Source organism: Lithobates pipiens, unplaced genomic scaffold, assembly GCF_037356315.1.
Source record: "Lithobates pipiens isolate NorthernLeopardFrog02 unplaced genomic scaffold, aLitPip1_a1.2 Scaffold_13, whole genome shotgun sequence".
Classification (NCBI taxonomy): domain Eukaryota; kingdom Metazoa; phylum Chordata; class Amphibia; order Anura; family Ranidae; genus Lithobates; species Lithobates pipiens.
The window spans coordinates 164,299,434-164,317,864 of NW_027507718.1; the positions used below are offsets into that span (position 1 = coordinate 164,299,434).

General features: G+C 43.5%; 1 protein-coding gene across 18 annotated transcripts in view; it reads right to left on the reverse strand.

Moving 5' to 3' along the window:
- ADGRL3 (adhesion G protein-coupled receptor L3) overlaps positions 1 to 18,431 on the reverse strand; it is a 1,264,347-nt gene that overhangs the window by 781,848 nt on the left and 464,068 nt on the right. For all 18 annotated transcript variants that reach the window (XM_077475785.1, XM_077475784.1, XM_077475783.1 and 15 more), the window contains exon 5: positions 16,507 to 17,307. In XM_077475785.1, coding sequence (XP_077331911.1) covers positions 16,507 to 17,307 — 801 coding nt within the window. The remainder of the gene's footprint in view (positions 1 to 16,506; positions 17,308 to 18,431) is intronic.

Consider the following 18,431-nt stretch of genomic DNA (forward strand, 5'->3'; position numbering starts at 1 on the left):
TCCTTTCCTTTTAATTCCCAAGCATTTACTGAATACACAAGCATCTGAGCCTAAGGATCCAAAAGAACTAGCACAAACCTAGACCAAATTATACGTAATCTAGAGACAACACCAAAAGTGTTAAAATGTTCAAGGGCAGTCACAAGGGAAGGGCCTACATCATGTAAATATATAAGGGCATCATCTGCATAGAGGGACAATTTCTCCTCTAATGCCACGTACACATGACCGGACTTTTCGAGGGACTAGGTCCGACAGACTTTCGACAGCGTTCTGACGGAGTTCTGACAGAGTTCTGACGGACTTTCCGAATGAACGGACTTGGCCACACACAATTACACCAAAGTCCGACGGATTCGAACGTGATGACGTACGACCGGACTAGAATAAGGAAGTTCATAGCCAGTAGCCAATAGCTGCCCTAGCGTTGGTTTTTGTCAGTCGGACTAGCATACACACGAGCGGATTTCTCGGTAGGAACTGGGTCCGGCGGAGTTCCGGTGGAAAAATTTGAAACATGTTCCATTTCTAAAGTCTGTCGGATTTTTACAAATCTAAAGTCTGCTGCAGCCCACACACGATCGAATGGTCTGCCGGAATTGTTCCGTCGGACCTTTGATGTCGAAAAGTCTGCTCGTGTGTACGGGGCATTACACATCTACAGTGGTATAAAACAAAAATGTTATATATTGCAGCTTAGCAATCATTAGACTTAGTGGCTGTATTAGTTTCCTTTTTTTAGGCTTTTTCCCTCTATATTTTTTCATCTTGTGATCTGGCCAGTAACACACCTCTTTTGTAGACAGCACTCTGATTGAAGGAACACAAGTGGCAGATTTGCACAGCAGCATTGTAAGTCTGGGGAGGTGGAGAGTGTTATGCCGTGTACACACGGCTGGACTTTTCGTCAGCAAAGGTCCGACGCAATGAATCCGTCGGACAATGCGATTGTGTGTGGGCTTCATCAGACCTTTGCTGTCGAAAAAGCAGACATTTAGAACATATTTCAAATCTTTCCGACAGACTCGAGTCCGGTCAAAAAATCTGTTTGTCTGTATGCTAGTCCGACGAAAACCCACGCCAGGGCAGCCATTGGCTACTGTCTATGAACTTCCTTATTCTAGGCCAGTTGTACATCATCACGGTCGAAACTGTCGGACTTTGGTGTGATTTTGTGTGTCCAATTCTGTTCGGAAAGTCCGTCGGAAGTCTGTCTGACCTAGTCTGGTCGTTAGTACACGGCATTAGATGTACTAGGAGATTTAAAGCGTTTGTTACACCAACATTTCATATTCCTGATATGTGCCTGCTGTATCATGTACTTGTATGAAAAAATATCCTGTTCTCTTTGTATTGCTTCATTAGTGTGAAATCCCTGCTGTTCCTGCCAGTCCCTCTGCTTTCCTATTAAAAACTGAGCATACTAAGCAGAACACACTATGGTCAGTTCCCTATCTGTGCTACTAAGCTTGCTCTTCTCTAATGATCAGACTTGCCCTCGCTTACAGACACACACACACACACACACACACACACACACACACACACACACACACACACACACACAGCCTTTCATTGGAAAGATCAGTGTACTGTTGCTTCTCCTCCTCCAGCTCTTATGTGCAGAGAACAGAGGAAAGATCACTTATAAAGGGAAAATATTTTTTATAATGTCACAGATCACAGTCAGAGCCATGATTGGACAACGTCATGATGACTTTGCTAATCATGGCTCAGTGTTCATAGTCCCACCCCACACTATAAAAGGTTCCTTCCCACAGGAACCTTTTGCAGTGTGTTGTGGTAGTGGAGAGAGATAGAACAGGGCTCTGGTTGCTACTAGTGAGTTAGTGTGTTATTGTGACCCTGAGTGTAGAGTGTCAGTGTAGTGTTAGTGTAGTCTGCGTGTAGTGTGAGTATAGTGTAGTGCAGTGTTTAACACAGTGCTGTATTATACCCTGCTGTATACCCCTTTTATTTTGGTTGCTGTGTTTTTTGGGGGGTTTTTTTGTCCTGTGCCTGCCTCCTTTTTTAAATTGTCAGCCGCAGTTTTTCTGACTGTGACGCTGTTGTTCCCCCTTTTTGATTTATTATTTTACATTTCTGTCAGTGGCACAGCGGCAGTCCTCAATTTCAAGTGCACCAAACACCACTTTTCATTGAATAAAGTGCATCCATTCACACATTTCCCAGTTTCTATTAAATTTAGGTAATAAGCCCCCCCCCCATCATGTCTGGGAGGCCAACAAGGAAAGGCAGATGTTCCCATGCCTCTTTGAGAGGATCAGCAGTGTCTGTGTCCACAGGCAAAGGTGGACATGGTCCATCCTCAGGCAGGGCCCATTTTTATCTGTTTATTGATGTTGCCCATGCTATCCAGCCACAGCATGCAGAGGAAGTGCTGTACTGGCTTACTTAACCATCCTCATCGTCTAGCACCCAAGCTGAGACTAGTGCGGAGTCCTCTGCAGCTGCCAAAGCGGCTTATTCTGCCCCCTTGTCCACAGCTACTCCTGCCATAGCCCCAGCATCATGCATGGAGGAGTCAGTTGAGTTATTTGAACACAGTGTCAGCCATTTGCTTCTCGACAATGCATAGGCATTACTTGATTCTGATGTTGGTTCTGAGGTTGAGGAATCGAGTAACATGAGCCTACAGAGAAGGGAGAACACTAATAAACAACAAAATAGCACATTCCCCCAGCCGCAGCATATTGCCAAGTTGGCTCCAGTGTTGATGAGGATGAAGGGGATGATGATGAGGTCACTGATGTTACTTGGGTGCCCGATAGAGCAGAAGAGGAAAGTGAGGGGGACGCACAACCCAAACAAGGCAGCATGTCCTCCAGAGGCAGCCATCATGAAACAGTAGAAAGCAGCGAACCTATTCCATCAGATTGTAGAGCTGTTATCTCCTGGCCCACTTCCCACAGGTCAGCTGTGTGGGCCTTTTTTAGCACAAGCCACTAGCAGATGAAGCATGGCAAAAACACCAGCCATTTGGGTACCACATACTTGGAAAGGCATTTAACCTCCCACATCTATACAAGCAAAATAATTGTTCTTCCCACATGTGGGACTACTAAGGATGACTGGTTCCATGCCCTGGATATTGGGATACTTTGAGCTTGCTCCCAAGCTACACTTTTGTTTAGAGATTTACCCTACTTTCACACCTATGCATTTATTTGTGCGTTTTGCAGTTTGCAGAATCGCACTACAATCCATTTAATATGTATATTCTCCCTGGGTTAGACCCCCTGCAAAATTGCGATCTGTATAAACTTAACTAACCGCACTATATTTTGAATAAATACATAGTTCATACAACTGATTTCACAAAGAAAAATATAAATATATAAAAACATAAAAGTAATTTGTATTAAAAACGATTTCTGTATTAGTCCATTAATATAGTTAATATAGTGCTCAGCAAACGATATCCAGTGCCTGCATGAAGTGCTGCAATCAATCCTTCAGGTGACAAAAGTGCCAGTGAGCTTATCTGTGCTGATAGTGATTTTGCACTCACCAGATAGCCCTACCCCCCCAGGGGTATCTCGCTTTCACAGTGTAAGTCCCCATGTAGCTCTGTGGGATTGGCTGGAACCTTTCTCCTTATCAAATGCTGACACTCCGTCGGATTATCACATATAGAAGAGAGGAATGCCCATAGCGTGATATCGTTTTATAAAACGAATTGATTTAAAATAGTAATGTACTCACATATCACAAATGAAAATGCATGCAAAATAGCAGATATGTAGCAGGCGCCGATGTAAAAAAGCTGTAACGGCCCTGACCGGAGGTAGTGCAAAGACGTTCTATAACCAAACCTATGCGTTTCATCATCAAGACGTCACCTGGAGCCTATATATAACCCCCCTACTACTGAGAGTACCTCCGTTTTTTCACCAGTGTCTAAGGTTTTGGTTGCGAGTAAAGAAGTGCTGTGCTGAGCTCCACTGGAGCAATCCTTCCTGGGGCTAGCTATGCAGTCGGATCCATTCAAAGTGTCTTTTTGGCCAAACTGAATGGTACCCGAGGCTCATTTCTGAAGGAACGAGGTCTTGCCGGTAACGCTTCTCTTTTAGAGAGCTGGACCCCAGGATCCAGTATTTTTGGTATTAAGGCCATAAAGATTTACTGGCGGTGGTGCTATTACAGGTCCAGGATTGTGGGTTTCCTAGAGGATCCCCAGCTCCTGAAGGTTTAACGGAAATCACTGTGAAGGGTGAAGATTGGGTCTGTTGGTTTACCACAGAAAACCCTGTGGTGGGAAAGGTAAGTGGAGTTTTCTAAGACATTTTTACAAATTTTCTTATGAATGTCTTCTTTAATTTAGTAAATGTTGTCATGCCAATGTGTCATCACTGGGGGCTGTATAGAGCACTTGCTGTCCCATGCTTCTCAGAGAGCTCACAATGTGTCCAGGAAACAGCAGTTTTCTCTTCCTCCGACTGGCAGCAGACTTCCGGTAAGTCTGGAGGGGTTTTACCCACCAGACGCCCCCCTGTGCTGTTTTTCTTCTCCTCTTCTTGGGGAAGGAGCGCTTAAATTGGCGTGAACAGCATGCCACTTGGCGGCTTCCAGGCCCCCCCTTCCCCATTACTCTCTCCCTGTGATCTCATAGGATCAAAGCCCGCGCTTGCGCAGGAAAAACTCTTTTTTGAAAGAAAGGGCAGGACTTAGCGCAGCGTGGCCTCCTCCAACACCCAGCGCGGGGAGGTGTGTTTTAAAAAAGCACCATTGCTGCTATTGCAAGCTGCGGAGGGACACAAGAGCAAAGGCATGTAAGAGGTTTTGGTAACACAGGCATTCCTTTTGACACATTTATTACTGCATCAGGCTGAGCATTAATAGCAGCAGCAGAGCTGCACTACTGCTCAATTAGTGGATGCATTCCTTCTGGTAGTACCTCTACTTTGTGCATCGGGCTATGGTCGGAAAGGGGGGTTAAAAACACCTCAAAAAAGGGCTCTAGATGGACTATAGTCACACGGGAGCCTAAAACCATTTTAAAAAAAGATGGCATCCTCCCCTGAGAGTAATATGGCTGGTCAGAGTGAGCCATCAGGAGGGGCAACTGTTGCAGCTGCTCTTAACACTGCAGCCCCTGTGTATATTACTAAGGAGGTTTTTTCTTCAACCATTTTAAGTTTGGGGCAAAAAATGCTTTAATCGCATCCCAGACTAAGAGACTAAGCATTGCAGGTCCCCATCCATTGCTCATACCCTTATGCTGAGGAACAAGGAGTGAAAGATACCGAATTTCTCTCAAAAGACCAGAAAGAGGCTGATGTCTCCCCTTCCGAAAGAACCTAATATAGACAATCTCTCACTGAATTGGTACGCTCCACATTTTTACTGCCAGTAACGCAGTCAGTCGATGAGCCCACTTCTGGTTTGGGTTCTCTAAAGCCTCCACAATCTGCCCATGCTTTTCCTATCCATTCATGGCTAAAAAAGCTTATGTATTCTGAGTGGGAATACCCAGATAAATAGTTTTTCCCCTCCGAAAAAAACTTTTCAATACTTTATCCTATGGAGGAAGAGTTCTATAGAAATGGGGAATTCCAGCAATTGACGCTGCTATATCCTCTGTAAACAAAAACCTGACTTGTCCAGTAGACAATGCTCATATGCTAAAGGCTCCAACAGATAAGAAGATGGAATTCCTTTTTAAAAACTATATTTTGCTCGCAGGTTCAGCCTGCTCTGGCAGTGATCAGAGTATCTCAGTCCTTAAAGGGCCAGTTTATAGAGGTACTCAAGGTTATTCCTGATCAGCAGGCCCAGAATTTGGCCAGGATATCAGAAGCGTTGTGTTTTACAGTAGACGCTATGAAAGATTCTATTCTCCAGGCCTCACGGCTCTTGCTAGGGCTGGTACATGTGCGTAGAATCCTATGGTTGAAAAATTGGTCAGCCGAAGCGCCATGCAAAAAGCTCTTGGCCAGTTTCCCATTTCATGGTGAATGGTTATTTGGAGACAATCTGGATAAGTATATCTAAAGAATTTCTAATGGTAAAAGTTCCCTTTTACCTGTTAAGAAGAAGTTTAAGCATTTTTCTTTTAAACGTGCTTCTTCTCCAGTATCAGAGGCATCAGCCTCCAGGCATTCACGACAGCCTCCACTGTCAGGTTCAAGAGGTAAACCTCAGGGTCATTCTCAGGGCCAAAAGAGTACCGGGGGAGGAAACCCACAAAACAAAATACTAAAGCCTCCTTATGAAGGGGCGCCCCGTTCGCTCGAGTGGGGGGAAGGCTTCTACAGTTTTCAAGGTTCTAGCAGGAACAATGTCAAGACAGATGGGTGGCTTCCTCAGTTTCTCTAGGTTACAAACTAGAGTTCCGGAAGTTCCCGTCTCCTCGTTTTCTCAGGTCAAGCGTTGGATCATCTCTTGTCTCAAAGAGTGATATTGGTGGTCCCCTTGGAAGAGCAAAGATTAGGGTTTTATTTAAACGTTTTCACAGTTTCAAAACCAAACGGGGATGTCAGACCCATTTTAGATCTCAAAGATCTAAACCAGTTATCGAATATCCGTTATTTTCGCATGGCGTCAATCCGATCAGTAGTCTCGCTCCTACAAGGGGGAGAATTTCTGGTGTTAATCGACATCAAGGATGCTTATCTCCATGTGCCCATTTCCCCGCTCACCATAAATTTATAAGCTTTGAGGTAGAAAATCTTAATTTTCAGTTTGTAGCTCTGCCGTTCGGTCTAGCTACTACACCTCGAGTGTTTACTTCCTTTAGCCAGGCTAAGGGCTCAAGGTATAACGATATTAGCCTACTTAGACAATCTACGCTTGATAGATCAGTCTGTAGCCCACTTAAACCAAAGTTTGGTCACCACAGTCAGCTACCTGAAATACCTAGGTTGGATTCTTAACCTAGAGGAATACTCCTTAAAATCATCAAGGTGATTGCTGATCATAGATACAGTTCAGAAGAGATTTTTTTTTTGCCCCAGGGAAGGATCAGTTCTATAGAGGAACTGATTCAGTTGGCCAAAACAAAGAAGAATCCTTCTATTCGATTTTGCATGAAATTATTGGGAAAGATGGTAGCTTCTTTCGAGGCCATTCCTTATGCGCACTTTCAGTCAAGACTGCTGCGAAACAGTATCCTGTCAACTTGGAACAAGAAGGTCCAAGCTCTGGACTTCCCTATGCATTTATCCCCTGAAGTGCATCAGAGCCTCAATTGGTGGTAGATATCCAAGAATCTTCAAAAAGGAAAATCCTTTCTACCAGTCACCTGGAAGGTGGTAACAACAGATGCCAGCCTTCTGGGCTGGAGAGCAGTCCTGGAAGAAGCGTCTGTGCAAGGGAAATGGTCCATATTAGTGATGACCTTGCCCATCAATATTCTAGAGATTCGAGCAGTAAGCCTATCCCTAGAGGCCTGGACACTCAGACTACAGAATTGTCCTGTCAGGATCCAATCTCCAATCTTGTGCGGCCCAGAGAGAGGTGAATCATATTGTATCTTGGGGAGAAAACAACATTTCGACATCACGATTCTTGTGGCCCCAGTGTGGCCCAGGAGATTTTGGTTTGCCAAGATCATAAAGCTGGCGGTAGGGGACCCTTGGCCCCTACCACTATGGCCAAGCCTTCTCTCACAAGGTCCGGTATTCCATCCTATCTTACAAACACTAAACTTAATGGTTTGGCTATTGAGACCCACATTCTGAAAGACTGTGGGCTGCCAGCTTCAGTAGTTTCTACTTTGGTTAATGCTAGGAAGCCGGCCTCCAGAGTCATATACTATAGAGTCTGGAAGGCATATGTCTCCTTGTGTGAATCCAGGGGTTGGCACCCCAGGAAAAATGTCATAGCTAGGAATCCTTGAATTGCTACAGATGGGATTAGAAATTAAGCTGGCCTTGAGTACTATCAAAGGCCAGGGGTTGGCCTCATTAGTATTTTTTCAATGACCACTTGCTTCACACTCTCTGGTTTGTAACTTTATTCAGGGAGTAACGTGGATTAATCCTCCAGTTAGGCCGCCCCTGAACCCTTGAGATTTAAATTTAGTCCTGTCGGCATTACAAAAACAGCCTTTTGAGCCAATATGAGTTATTCCCTTAGTCCTCTTGATAAGGAAAATAATTTTCTTGGTTGCCATATCTTCTGCAAGAAGAGTATCAGAGTTGGCTGCTCTTTCTTGTAAAGAGCCATTTTTTATTATTCATAAGGATAAGGTTGCATTGCGGCCTCATCCTAAATTCCTACCGAAGGAAGTGTCAGGTTTTCATTTAAACTAGGATATTGTTCAGCCTTCATTTTTTAAAGAACCTCGTTCTGTGGAAGAGAGGTCACTACATTCTCTTGATTTGGTGAGAGTGAAAGTGACCGCTCAGATTCGTAAAACTGATGTTTTTTTTTTGTTGTCAGACGGTCCTAAAAGAGGACAGGCAGCGTTGAATTCTACTATTTCTAAATGGATCAAATGATTGTTCAAGCTTATGGTTTAAAGAGGAAAATTCCTTCTTTTCATATTAAAGGGCTGTTAGTGCTTCTTGGGTAGTGCATCACCAAGCCTCCATGGCTCAGATCTGCAAGGCCGCAACTTGGTCTTCAGTCCATACATTTATCAGATTCTATCTAGAAGATGTTAGCCCTTGTATACACGGTCGGAGATTCCAACGGAATGTGTCCTATCGGACCGTTTTGTCGGATATTCCGACTGTGTGTGGTCTCCATCGGATATTTAGACGGACCAACTTTTCCAACTTGCCGGTAAAATTTTCAGACAAAATGCTCCGATCGGACATACTCCGATCATGTGTAGCCTACTCCGATGGACAAAGTGCCACGCATGCTCAGATCAAATTCCTAGACCAAAGCTATTGGCTACAAGCCTCAACGTAGTCCCGTCGTAATGAAATAACGTCATCACGTTATGTACAATCGGATTTTCCGACAACTTTGTGTGTATGCAACAGTTTCGGACAAAATCCGTCGGACAAAATCCAACGGATTTGGTTGTCAGAATGTCTGACCATGTGTACAGGGGCTAAAAGGTCACGAGGATATCGCCTTTGGGCGCAGTGTACTGCAGGCTGCAGTATAAGTCCTCTTGTCTCTTGGTGCCCTACTTTTGTTGTTTCTCCCTCCCTTCAGTTGACATTGCTATGGAACATGCCACATAGTAACTACTATGGCTCTATGTCCTGTGATGTACGATAAGAAAATAGGATTTTTATAACAGCTTACCAGTAAAATCCTTTTCTTTGAAGTACATCACGGGACACAGAGGTTCTCTTCTTTGGTTTACACATGTATTGCTTTGCTATAAAACTGAGGTACTCCCAGTAGTGAGAGAGGTTATATAGGGAGTGCACTTTGTGTCTTAGGGTGTGCCAGTGTCCATCACCTGAAGGTGGCCTATAACCCACATAGTAACTACTATGGCTCTGTGTCCCGTGATGTACATCAAAGAAAAGGATTTTACAGGTAAGCTGTTATAAAAATCCTATTTTTCACTACACCTAACACAAACGACAAAACAACCAAACAGTGCACCGCTATAAAACAAAAACAACAGATATAGGTGCAACAGATCAAACAAAGCCTAAATAATTGGGTGCAATAACACTAAATAAATCATTCATGGACCTCACTGTAAATGAAATATGTAACCTAAAATGAGGATGATATCTATAACAATTGCGTATATCCACATCACATCATTCTGTGATATATATTGTAAGTACAGCTACCTACAAAATAAAAATAAAAATAAGGCCCAATAGTGCAAAATAATTCTGATATAAAATGTCTCAAAAGTGAATGTGAAACCATAATACATAGAATATAAATGCATATAGCCAGACAAAATCCTCAGTGATTAAAATATGAAAAAAACACATGCTAATAAAGCAAATATGTGCAAATGTTATGATGCACGAAAAAAACTATATTGAACATTGGTATATAAAAAGTCCAATCCCAAGTGAATCATCAGGTGTTCTTATCATATTATCTCACTCTGTGCAGTGTAATAGTCTCCATCATGTGCCACACTGCTCACCTTAGTAAAATGACATGTTAAATGATAATTTAATTTCTGAGATCTATAGAACTTGTTTCCCATACAGTGTTAATTTGGCAAAAGCATGCCTCCCCTTGAAAATACAGCATTATTCTCTGAAGAAGTCCCCTAGGGACATAACAGGTAAGACAGAGCCTGCTTCTGATGACAACATCATTCTGTGAGTAGTTTAAGTGTCATCATCCAGAATTTCAAACACAATAGTTGAGGTATGCTCTGTGTTATTACTCAGTCATACCACATGGTTAATTTTAATGATATACACTCTGATCTATTAGTTTTTTTTTAATCTGCGCTCCTTGCTTCTTAATAAAGAATACAGTGAGCACTATGCCATTTGTTTTCCTTTATGCCTTACTTTATTACATTATTATGGGAGTCTAGCTGAAATATGTTATCCGAGAAAGATCCATCTATTGCTTTTTTTTTTTTTGATGCAATGTGCATTAAGGGAACCTATGATTTTTACACAAATGCATCACAAACTTGGTAATTGCATCAGAAAAACTTGAAAACATTTTTAGACATAGTATTTCAGAAAGTTTTTTTATCAAACAATGGTCCTTGGGTTGCTTCAACAGAAATTCAAAGATTCTAACTGCTAAAGCATTGTGCATAATAAACAACTGACACTTTTTCTTTTAGAAAATATTGCTCTTTCTGGAATACCATGTCTAAAAAAAATGTTTTCACATTTTTCAGATGTAATTTTTTTGACAAGTTTGTGATGCATTTGTGTAAAAATAATAGGTTCAATTAAAGCACAATGCTTTCAGCAAAAAAAAAAAAAAAAAAGCAATAGATGGATCTTTCTCGGATATCATATTCCACATAGACTCCCATAATAATGTAATAAAGTAAGGCATAAAATAAAACGAATGGCATAGTGCTCACTGTATTCTTTATTAAGAAGCAAGGAGCGTAGATATTAGATGAGCTGCAGCTGCATATCTACTTAACACAAGCTTTCTTAGGCCGCGTACACACGGGCGGACTGTTCGCCCAACCTTGTCCGCTGAACAGTGTTTGGGCGGACAGTCCGCTCGTGTGTGGGCTTTCAGCGGACAGTTTCAGCGGACAGTTGGACGGACAAAGTCTTTCGGAAATTCCGAAAAACTGTCCGCTGAAACTGTGTTTGAGCGAACAGTCCGCCCGTGTGTGGGCCTGTCCGCTGTACTTTCGAAATGAGCGGACTGTTCCCGCTCGGAAAGTCCGCCCATTTCGAGCGCGTGTACAGGTAGGCGGGGCCCGCGAAGGAGACGTCGCGGGCTCCGCCGCCTGGAATGGGCTTAAAGGGGAACCCCAACGCCGAAAAAAATCGGCGTGGGGGTTCCCCCAAAGTCCACACCAGACCCTTGTCCGAGCACGCTACCCGGCCGGCCAGGAAAGGGGGGCGAGCGAGCGCGCCCCCCCTCCTGAGCCGTACCAGGCCGCGTGCCCTCAACATGGGGGGGTGCCTTGGGGAAGGGGGGGCCGCGCGGCCCCCCCACCCCAAAGCACCTTGTCCCCATGTTGATGAGGACAAGGGCCTCTTCCCGACAACCCTGGCCGTTGGTTGTCGGGGTCTGCGGGCGGGGGGCTTATCGGAATCCGGGAGCCCCCTTTAAGAAGGGGGCCCCCGGATACCGGCCCCCCACCCTATGTGAATGAGTATGGGGTACAATGTACCCCTACCCATTCACCTGTGAAATAAAGTACAAAAAAAAACACAACACAGGGGAAAAAATATTTTATTGCACAGCTCCGGGGGTCTTCCGTCTTCGGGGGTCTTCTCGCCGGACTCCTCCGCTATGTGTGTGTAGCTCTTTTACTAGCGGAGGAGTCCGGCTTTCTTCCTCCCCGCCGCCGGCCTCTTCTCCCGACTTCGGGGGTCTTGTCCCCCTCTTCGGTTCTTCTGCCGGGCCACCGCGCCTTCTTGTAGCTCTTTTACAGGCGGTGGCCCGGTCTTCTGTCGCCGCTGCCTTCCGTTCTTCTGTCGCCGCCTTCGGTTCTTCTGCCGGGCCACCGCGCCTTCTTGTAGCTCTTTTACAGGCGGTGGCCCGGTCTTCTGTCGCCGCTGTCGCTGTCGCCGCCTTCCGTTCTTGTTCTTCTTCTTGTTCTTCTTCTTCTTCTCCAGGCGATGTTGACACGTCGCTCCCTCCGGCCGGAATGCCAGAGCCGCGCTGTGCGGTCACTTATATAGTGACAATGGGGCGGGGTCACATGGTATATGTCACATGGGTTGGTCACATGGGTTGATGTCACATGGGGACTATGACATCGTAAGGGGGCGGGGTCACCATGTGACCAACCCATGTGACATATACCATGTGACACCGCCCCATTGTCACTATATAAGTGGCAGCGGAGCGTGTCCCTGGCATTCCGGCCGGAGGGAGCGACGTGTCAACATCGCCTGGAGAAGAAGAAGAACAACAAGAAGAAGAACAAGAACGGAAGGCGGCGACAGCGACAGCGGCGACAGAAGACCGGGCCACCGCCTGTAAAAGAGCTACAAGAAGGCGCGGTGGCCCGGCAGAAGAACCGAAGGCGGCGACAGAAGAACGGAAGGCAGCGGCGACAGAAGACCGGGCCACCGCCTGTAAAAGAGCTACAAGAAGGCGCGGTGGCCCGGCAGAAGAACCGAAGAGGGGGACAAGACCCCCGAAGTCGGGAGAAGAGGCCGGCGGCGGGGAGGAAGAAAGCCGGACTCCTCCGCTAGTAAAAGAGCTACACACACATAGCGGAGGAGTCCGGCGAGAAGACCCCCGAAGACGGAAGACCCCCGGAGCTGTGCAATAAAATATTTTTTCCCCTGTGTTGTGTTTTTTTTTGTACTTTATTTCACAGGTGAATGGGTAGGGGTACATTGTACCCCATACTCATTCACATAGGGTGGGGGGCCGGTATCCGGGGGCCCCCTTCTTAAAGGGGGCTCCCGGATTCCGATAAGCCCCCCGCCCGCAGACCCCGACAACCAACGGCCAGGGTTGTCGGGAAGAGGCCCTTGTCCTCATCAACATGGGGACAAGGTGCTTTGGGGTGGGGGGGCCGCGCTCGCTCGCCCCCCTTTCCTGGCCGGCCGGGTAGCGTGCTCGGACAAGGCTGGTGTGGACTTTGGGGGAACCCCCACGCCGATTTTTTTCGGCGTTGGGGTTCCCCTTTAAGCCCATTCCAGGCGGCGGAGCCCGCGACGTCTCCTTCGCGGGCCCCGCCTACCTGTACACGCGCTCGAAATGGGCGGATTTGCCTCCGCCTTACGTGGGCGAGTCCGTTCATTTCAAAAGTTGAGCGGACTGTTTGGCAAACAGTTCGTTGAAACAGTCCGCTCGTGTGTGGGCAAGTCCGCTCATGCAAATTTTGAGCGGACTGTTTGCCGAAACTGTTTGACGAACAAGGTTGGGCAAACAGTCCGCGCGTGTGTACACGGCCTTACGGTGACAACAGTGTGATGTACCTTTATGAATGAGCAGCATCACAGCTGCGGAATTACCCATTATTATTTTAATGAGAGCTGTATATACTGTACATTTCTTGTGAAATTGAATTCATATGTTAAAGATATATGTTTTAGTGATTAGGTTTGGATGTATTATAACTACAGCTTTAGGCCCCTTTCACACGGGGCGGATCAGTAATGATCCGCCCCGTGATGATCCGCTCGCTCAGCGGGGATCGCTCCGTTGTCCCCGCTGAGCCGGCTGTGGACAGGGCAGTCTCTGCACACTGTGCGGGGACCGCCCTGTCAGCTCTCCGCTCTCCTCTATGGGGATCGGATGAGCACGGACTGTCTATCCGTGTTCATCCGATCCGCTCTGAAGACGGATAGAAAAATAGGATTTTCCTCCGTCTGCAGAATCTGACTTTTGCGGAGGCGGACAATAGCGGGTGTCTGTCCCATAGGGATGCATGTATGTCCGTATTTCATCCGCAAACGGATGGATGAAATACGGACATATCGTCCGCATGTGTGAAAAGGGTCTAAGATTTTACGAAATCTTAAACTTGTTTGCATGTTTTTTGCAGATCATAGTAAACAGTTTATATTTTATACAAACCATGAGAAAAGGGTTTGGTGTGGGGGTATTGGGGCAGCTGTCCACGCTAGCCTCCTATAACCAACCCAAACCAATGAATAAAGATTGGACTATACCCGTACTTTTTGTAACAAAAAAAAGAAAAAGAAATAAAATTGAAAAAGTTTATCAATGTTTAATGAAATACAAAAAGGAAAAAAAAAAGGGAAAAAAAGACAATACATAAGACATAAATGGTAAAATATAATACACCCCAGAGTATATAGCATGTACAAATACTCAAAAAAGAGGATTTGGTTCTGGTGGCGTATAGGGGTCTCCTCTACTAGTTTCGCGGACCAACCGCTTCTTCAGGAGGATATCTAAATAAATTGTAACAAATAGTGTACAAGTCATTAACAAACAATCAATGAATATATAGAAATAATGAGGACATCATTTAAATAAGAATGTGTAATCGACTAAAGAGGATGTGGAAATCAACTCACCCAATGATCAAAGAAAGACAAAACCAAGAAAAATAAATTGACAGGTGGAAGGGACCCTATATTCCCCCTACGGCGGACATGGGGGATTGGTGAACCAGGTTCTGATAAAGAAAAAAAGGAGTAGAAAAATATAAGTGGATAAAAGGAAACAACCAAGTCTCTACCCCCACTGGTTGGCAATGACTTACCAGATTTCATAAGTTTGTGTCTATATTTTTTACCCGTCAATGGTAATCTATGGTACTCAAACGATTCCCATAACGTGCAATTATAAACAAAGTAGTCAATATTGCCATAAAAGGTAAGGCATCATTGCATCTGGGGATAGGAAAAAAAAAATAAAAAAAATTTTATTCGTAAAATAATAACAGTAAAATGGTATCTCAAGGAAAGAGTCTCCCAAGATAACCCATTACCTGATGTGATTCAAAGTTATCTACCAGTTGGAGCGGCCATCCGTTCATCTGCCCAAACACAGCGGTCAAATGACTGCTGTTTTATGGGCTCCCCAACGTGCGCCACGCCAGACACGTCCGCTGGCGGGAAGTCGGCGGCGTCTGACGTCACGCAGTCAGCGCCTCCACACTGCGCAGCTGCGGTGTATCAGAACCCCGCAGCGGAAGTGCGCAGGGCCGAAATGGAAAGAAAGAGGATGTGGATGTCTTTCTTTCCATTTCGGCCCTGCGCACTTCCGCTGCGGGGTTCCGATACACCGTAGCTGCTCAGTGTGGATGCGCTGACGGCGTGACGTCAGACGCCGCCAACTTCCCGCCAGCGGACGTGTCTGCCGTGGCGCACGTTGGGGAGCCCATAAAACAGCGGTCATTTGACCACTGTGTTTGGGCAGGTGAACGGATGGCCGCTACAACTGGTAGATAACTTTGAATCACATCAGGTAATGGGTTATCTTGGGAGACTCTTTCCTTGAGATACCATTTTACTGTTATTATTTTACGAATTAAATTTTTATTTTTTTTTCCTATCCCCAGATGCAATGATGCCTTACCTTTTACGGCAATATTGACTACTTTGTTTATAATTGCACGTTATGGGAATCATTTGAGTACCATAGATTACCATTGACGGGAAAAAAATATATACACAAACTGGTAAGTCATTACCAACCAGTGGGGGTAGAGACTTGGTTGTTTCCTTTTATCCACTTATATTTTTCTACTCTTTTTTTTCTTTATCAGAACCTGGTTCACCAATCCCCCATGTCCGCCGTAGGGGGAATATAGGGTCCCTTCCACCTTTCAATTTATTTTTCTTAGTTTTGTCTTTCGTTGATCATTGGGTGAGTTGATTTCCACATCCTCTTTAGTCGATTAAACATTCTTATTTAAATGATGTCCTCATTATTTCTATATATTAATTGATTGTTTATTAATGACTTGTACACTATTTGTTACAATTTATTTAGATATCCCCCTGAAGAAGCAGTTGGTCCGCGAAACTAGTAGAGGAGACTCCTATACGCCACCAGAACCAAATCCTCTTTTTTGAGTATTTGTACATGCTATATACTCTGGGGTGTATTATATTTTACCATTGATGTCTTATGTATTGTCTTTTTTTTTTTCCTTTTTGTATTTCATTAAACATTGATAAACTTTTTCAATTTTATTTCTTTTTCTTTTTTTTGTTACAAAAAGTACCGGTATAGTCCAATCTTTATTCATTGGTTTGGGTTGGAGGATATATATTATATTATATTATAGGAGGCTAGCGTGGACAGCTTCCCCAATACCCCCACACCAAACCCTTTTGTATCTTAAAATTTGTGGATGATGGTACTGGTTAATTTGGAAAACTATATTTATCTGAGGCGATACTTGTAACTTCTTGAAACCATGAGATACATACAAATATTATGTCAGAGATTAGATTGCCACACTTATTCAGTGCAATATACTAGAAAGTTTTTGACACATACCTGTTTTGCTGTCCAAGATTCCAAAATCCAAGGAATATTTCACAACATGATAATTGTTCCACACATAGAGCAAATTATCCCGGGGATTATAATCCACAGCAGAAATGTATTGGTAAGAGTTTGGAAATGGTATATCTACATATGAGTCACTATTTTGGTCAGTAAAATAAATGTAATCGATCTTATTCCCAGTGGCTTCATTGTCATCATCTTCATAAACAGATTTGACCACATATAATATTCCACAGATCATGAAGGCATTTGATGCAGATCTTTTGTCATAGGCTGTATCCCAGGTTCCTTCAATCCTCAATGTGTAAGGATTCAGCTGACTAATTACTATTTTCCCATTATTTTGTTCTGTTGCATAGATCACCCACAGTCCATTTTCATCCACTGCAAGATCAATATCTGATTTGCCACCCCACCTATATGGAGATGTGTCATGATAATTGGCACTTGCAATAATGGCCTCTCCACTTTTAATTCTTGTTCTGAGATCAAACTTGACAATATTCCTGGTACGTTCTTTATTGAAAAATAATGCCCCATCATAAACAACAAACCCTGTACCATCCACCCTATGAGGAAGTTTATATGTCGTTGTTGGACGACCAGCAATGAAGTCATCTTTGGAAGAATACTCAGTTAAGGTATCCGTTCTATATGGAGTCCAAGGCATATAGTATATTTTATCAGATGCCTGTAAAGGATCTTTGCACCAAGCACCTGACTGGTGATCAGATTCAAATAGATGTTCACTCTGGTAAACTCCTTTAAGCAAGCCTGGGCAAAGAAACACTGTAAAAAAAAAAAAAATACAGAATAATGTTATCCCAAATAGTGTAATTCATAAAAAAAACACAATACATAACGTCTTGATGACATCTCCTTTTAAAAAATGCTAGTTGCATGGTGGTTAGTGTTCAATATTTTGAGTCACTGACCCATAACATCTATAGGGATAACATCTTTTGACTTTGTGTGCTTTCTTTTCTTTTTTCTGATGGAGCTGAGCAATGGTGGTTTTCAGCAAGAATACCTGAAGTTTTTAACACTATGGGCATTTATAAAGATCATCACTATCCATTCTTTATAAAGATCCACTCTTACCGTAAGTTCAGTATAGTTAGAATGTCACCTCTTTTTTTTTTTTCTTTTTATATGGTTTATTGCTATTTTGTATATTGACACTAGTTGCATCCTGTTGCCTTTTGATCATTTAAGTGCTGACTCTTTGTTTTTATATTTCTAACACAGTTTTCCTCAACATCACATTGTTGTAATATGTTTTCATGTCGACCACCTTTGTTTCCTTTTACCATTATCACACTTTTAGAGATCCTGCTATGGATGTTTAGCAATGAAGAGGGAATACATATGGCTGTGTATTTGACTCTTTAAATCCACTCAATGCTTTTGTGACACTGTACAATATGTTAAAAAACAAAAACAAAAAAAAAACATTGCGCTGGTCTCTAGTTTCTTTTACCTTCTGTACTCTGTTACAAAACAATAAAGCAAACTATACAAAAAAACAAATTATAATTTCTGATTGTAATTTCAATAGAAAACATTTTACTCTCAGTTTTTTGTTGTTGTTTTGTTTTTTACTTTGACAGAATGTCATGGTAGGACTAGCAGGATCAAGTTGATAAGAAAGCAGATAATAATGAAAAAAAAACCACAATGAACAGGACAAAAATCTATTTTTATTTGAAAAATGTAATCATGAGGTGTAGCACCATGGCCTGGTAGGAAGGAATGACAAGCTTACAAAAAAATAAAAAAATTCTAGTCTATACTATTCTGCTTTTTATGGTTTCCGTTCCCACACCAGAACATAACGTGAATTAAAGTGGGGTGCCCCCTAAAAAAAAAAAATTAAAAGTCAGCATCTACAAATACTGCAGCTGCTGACTTTT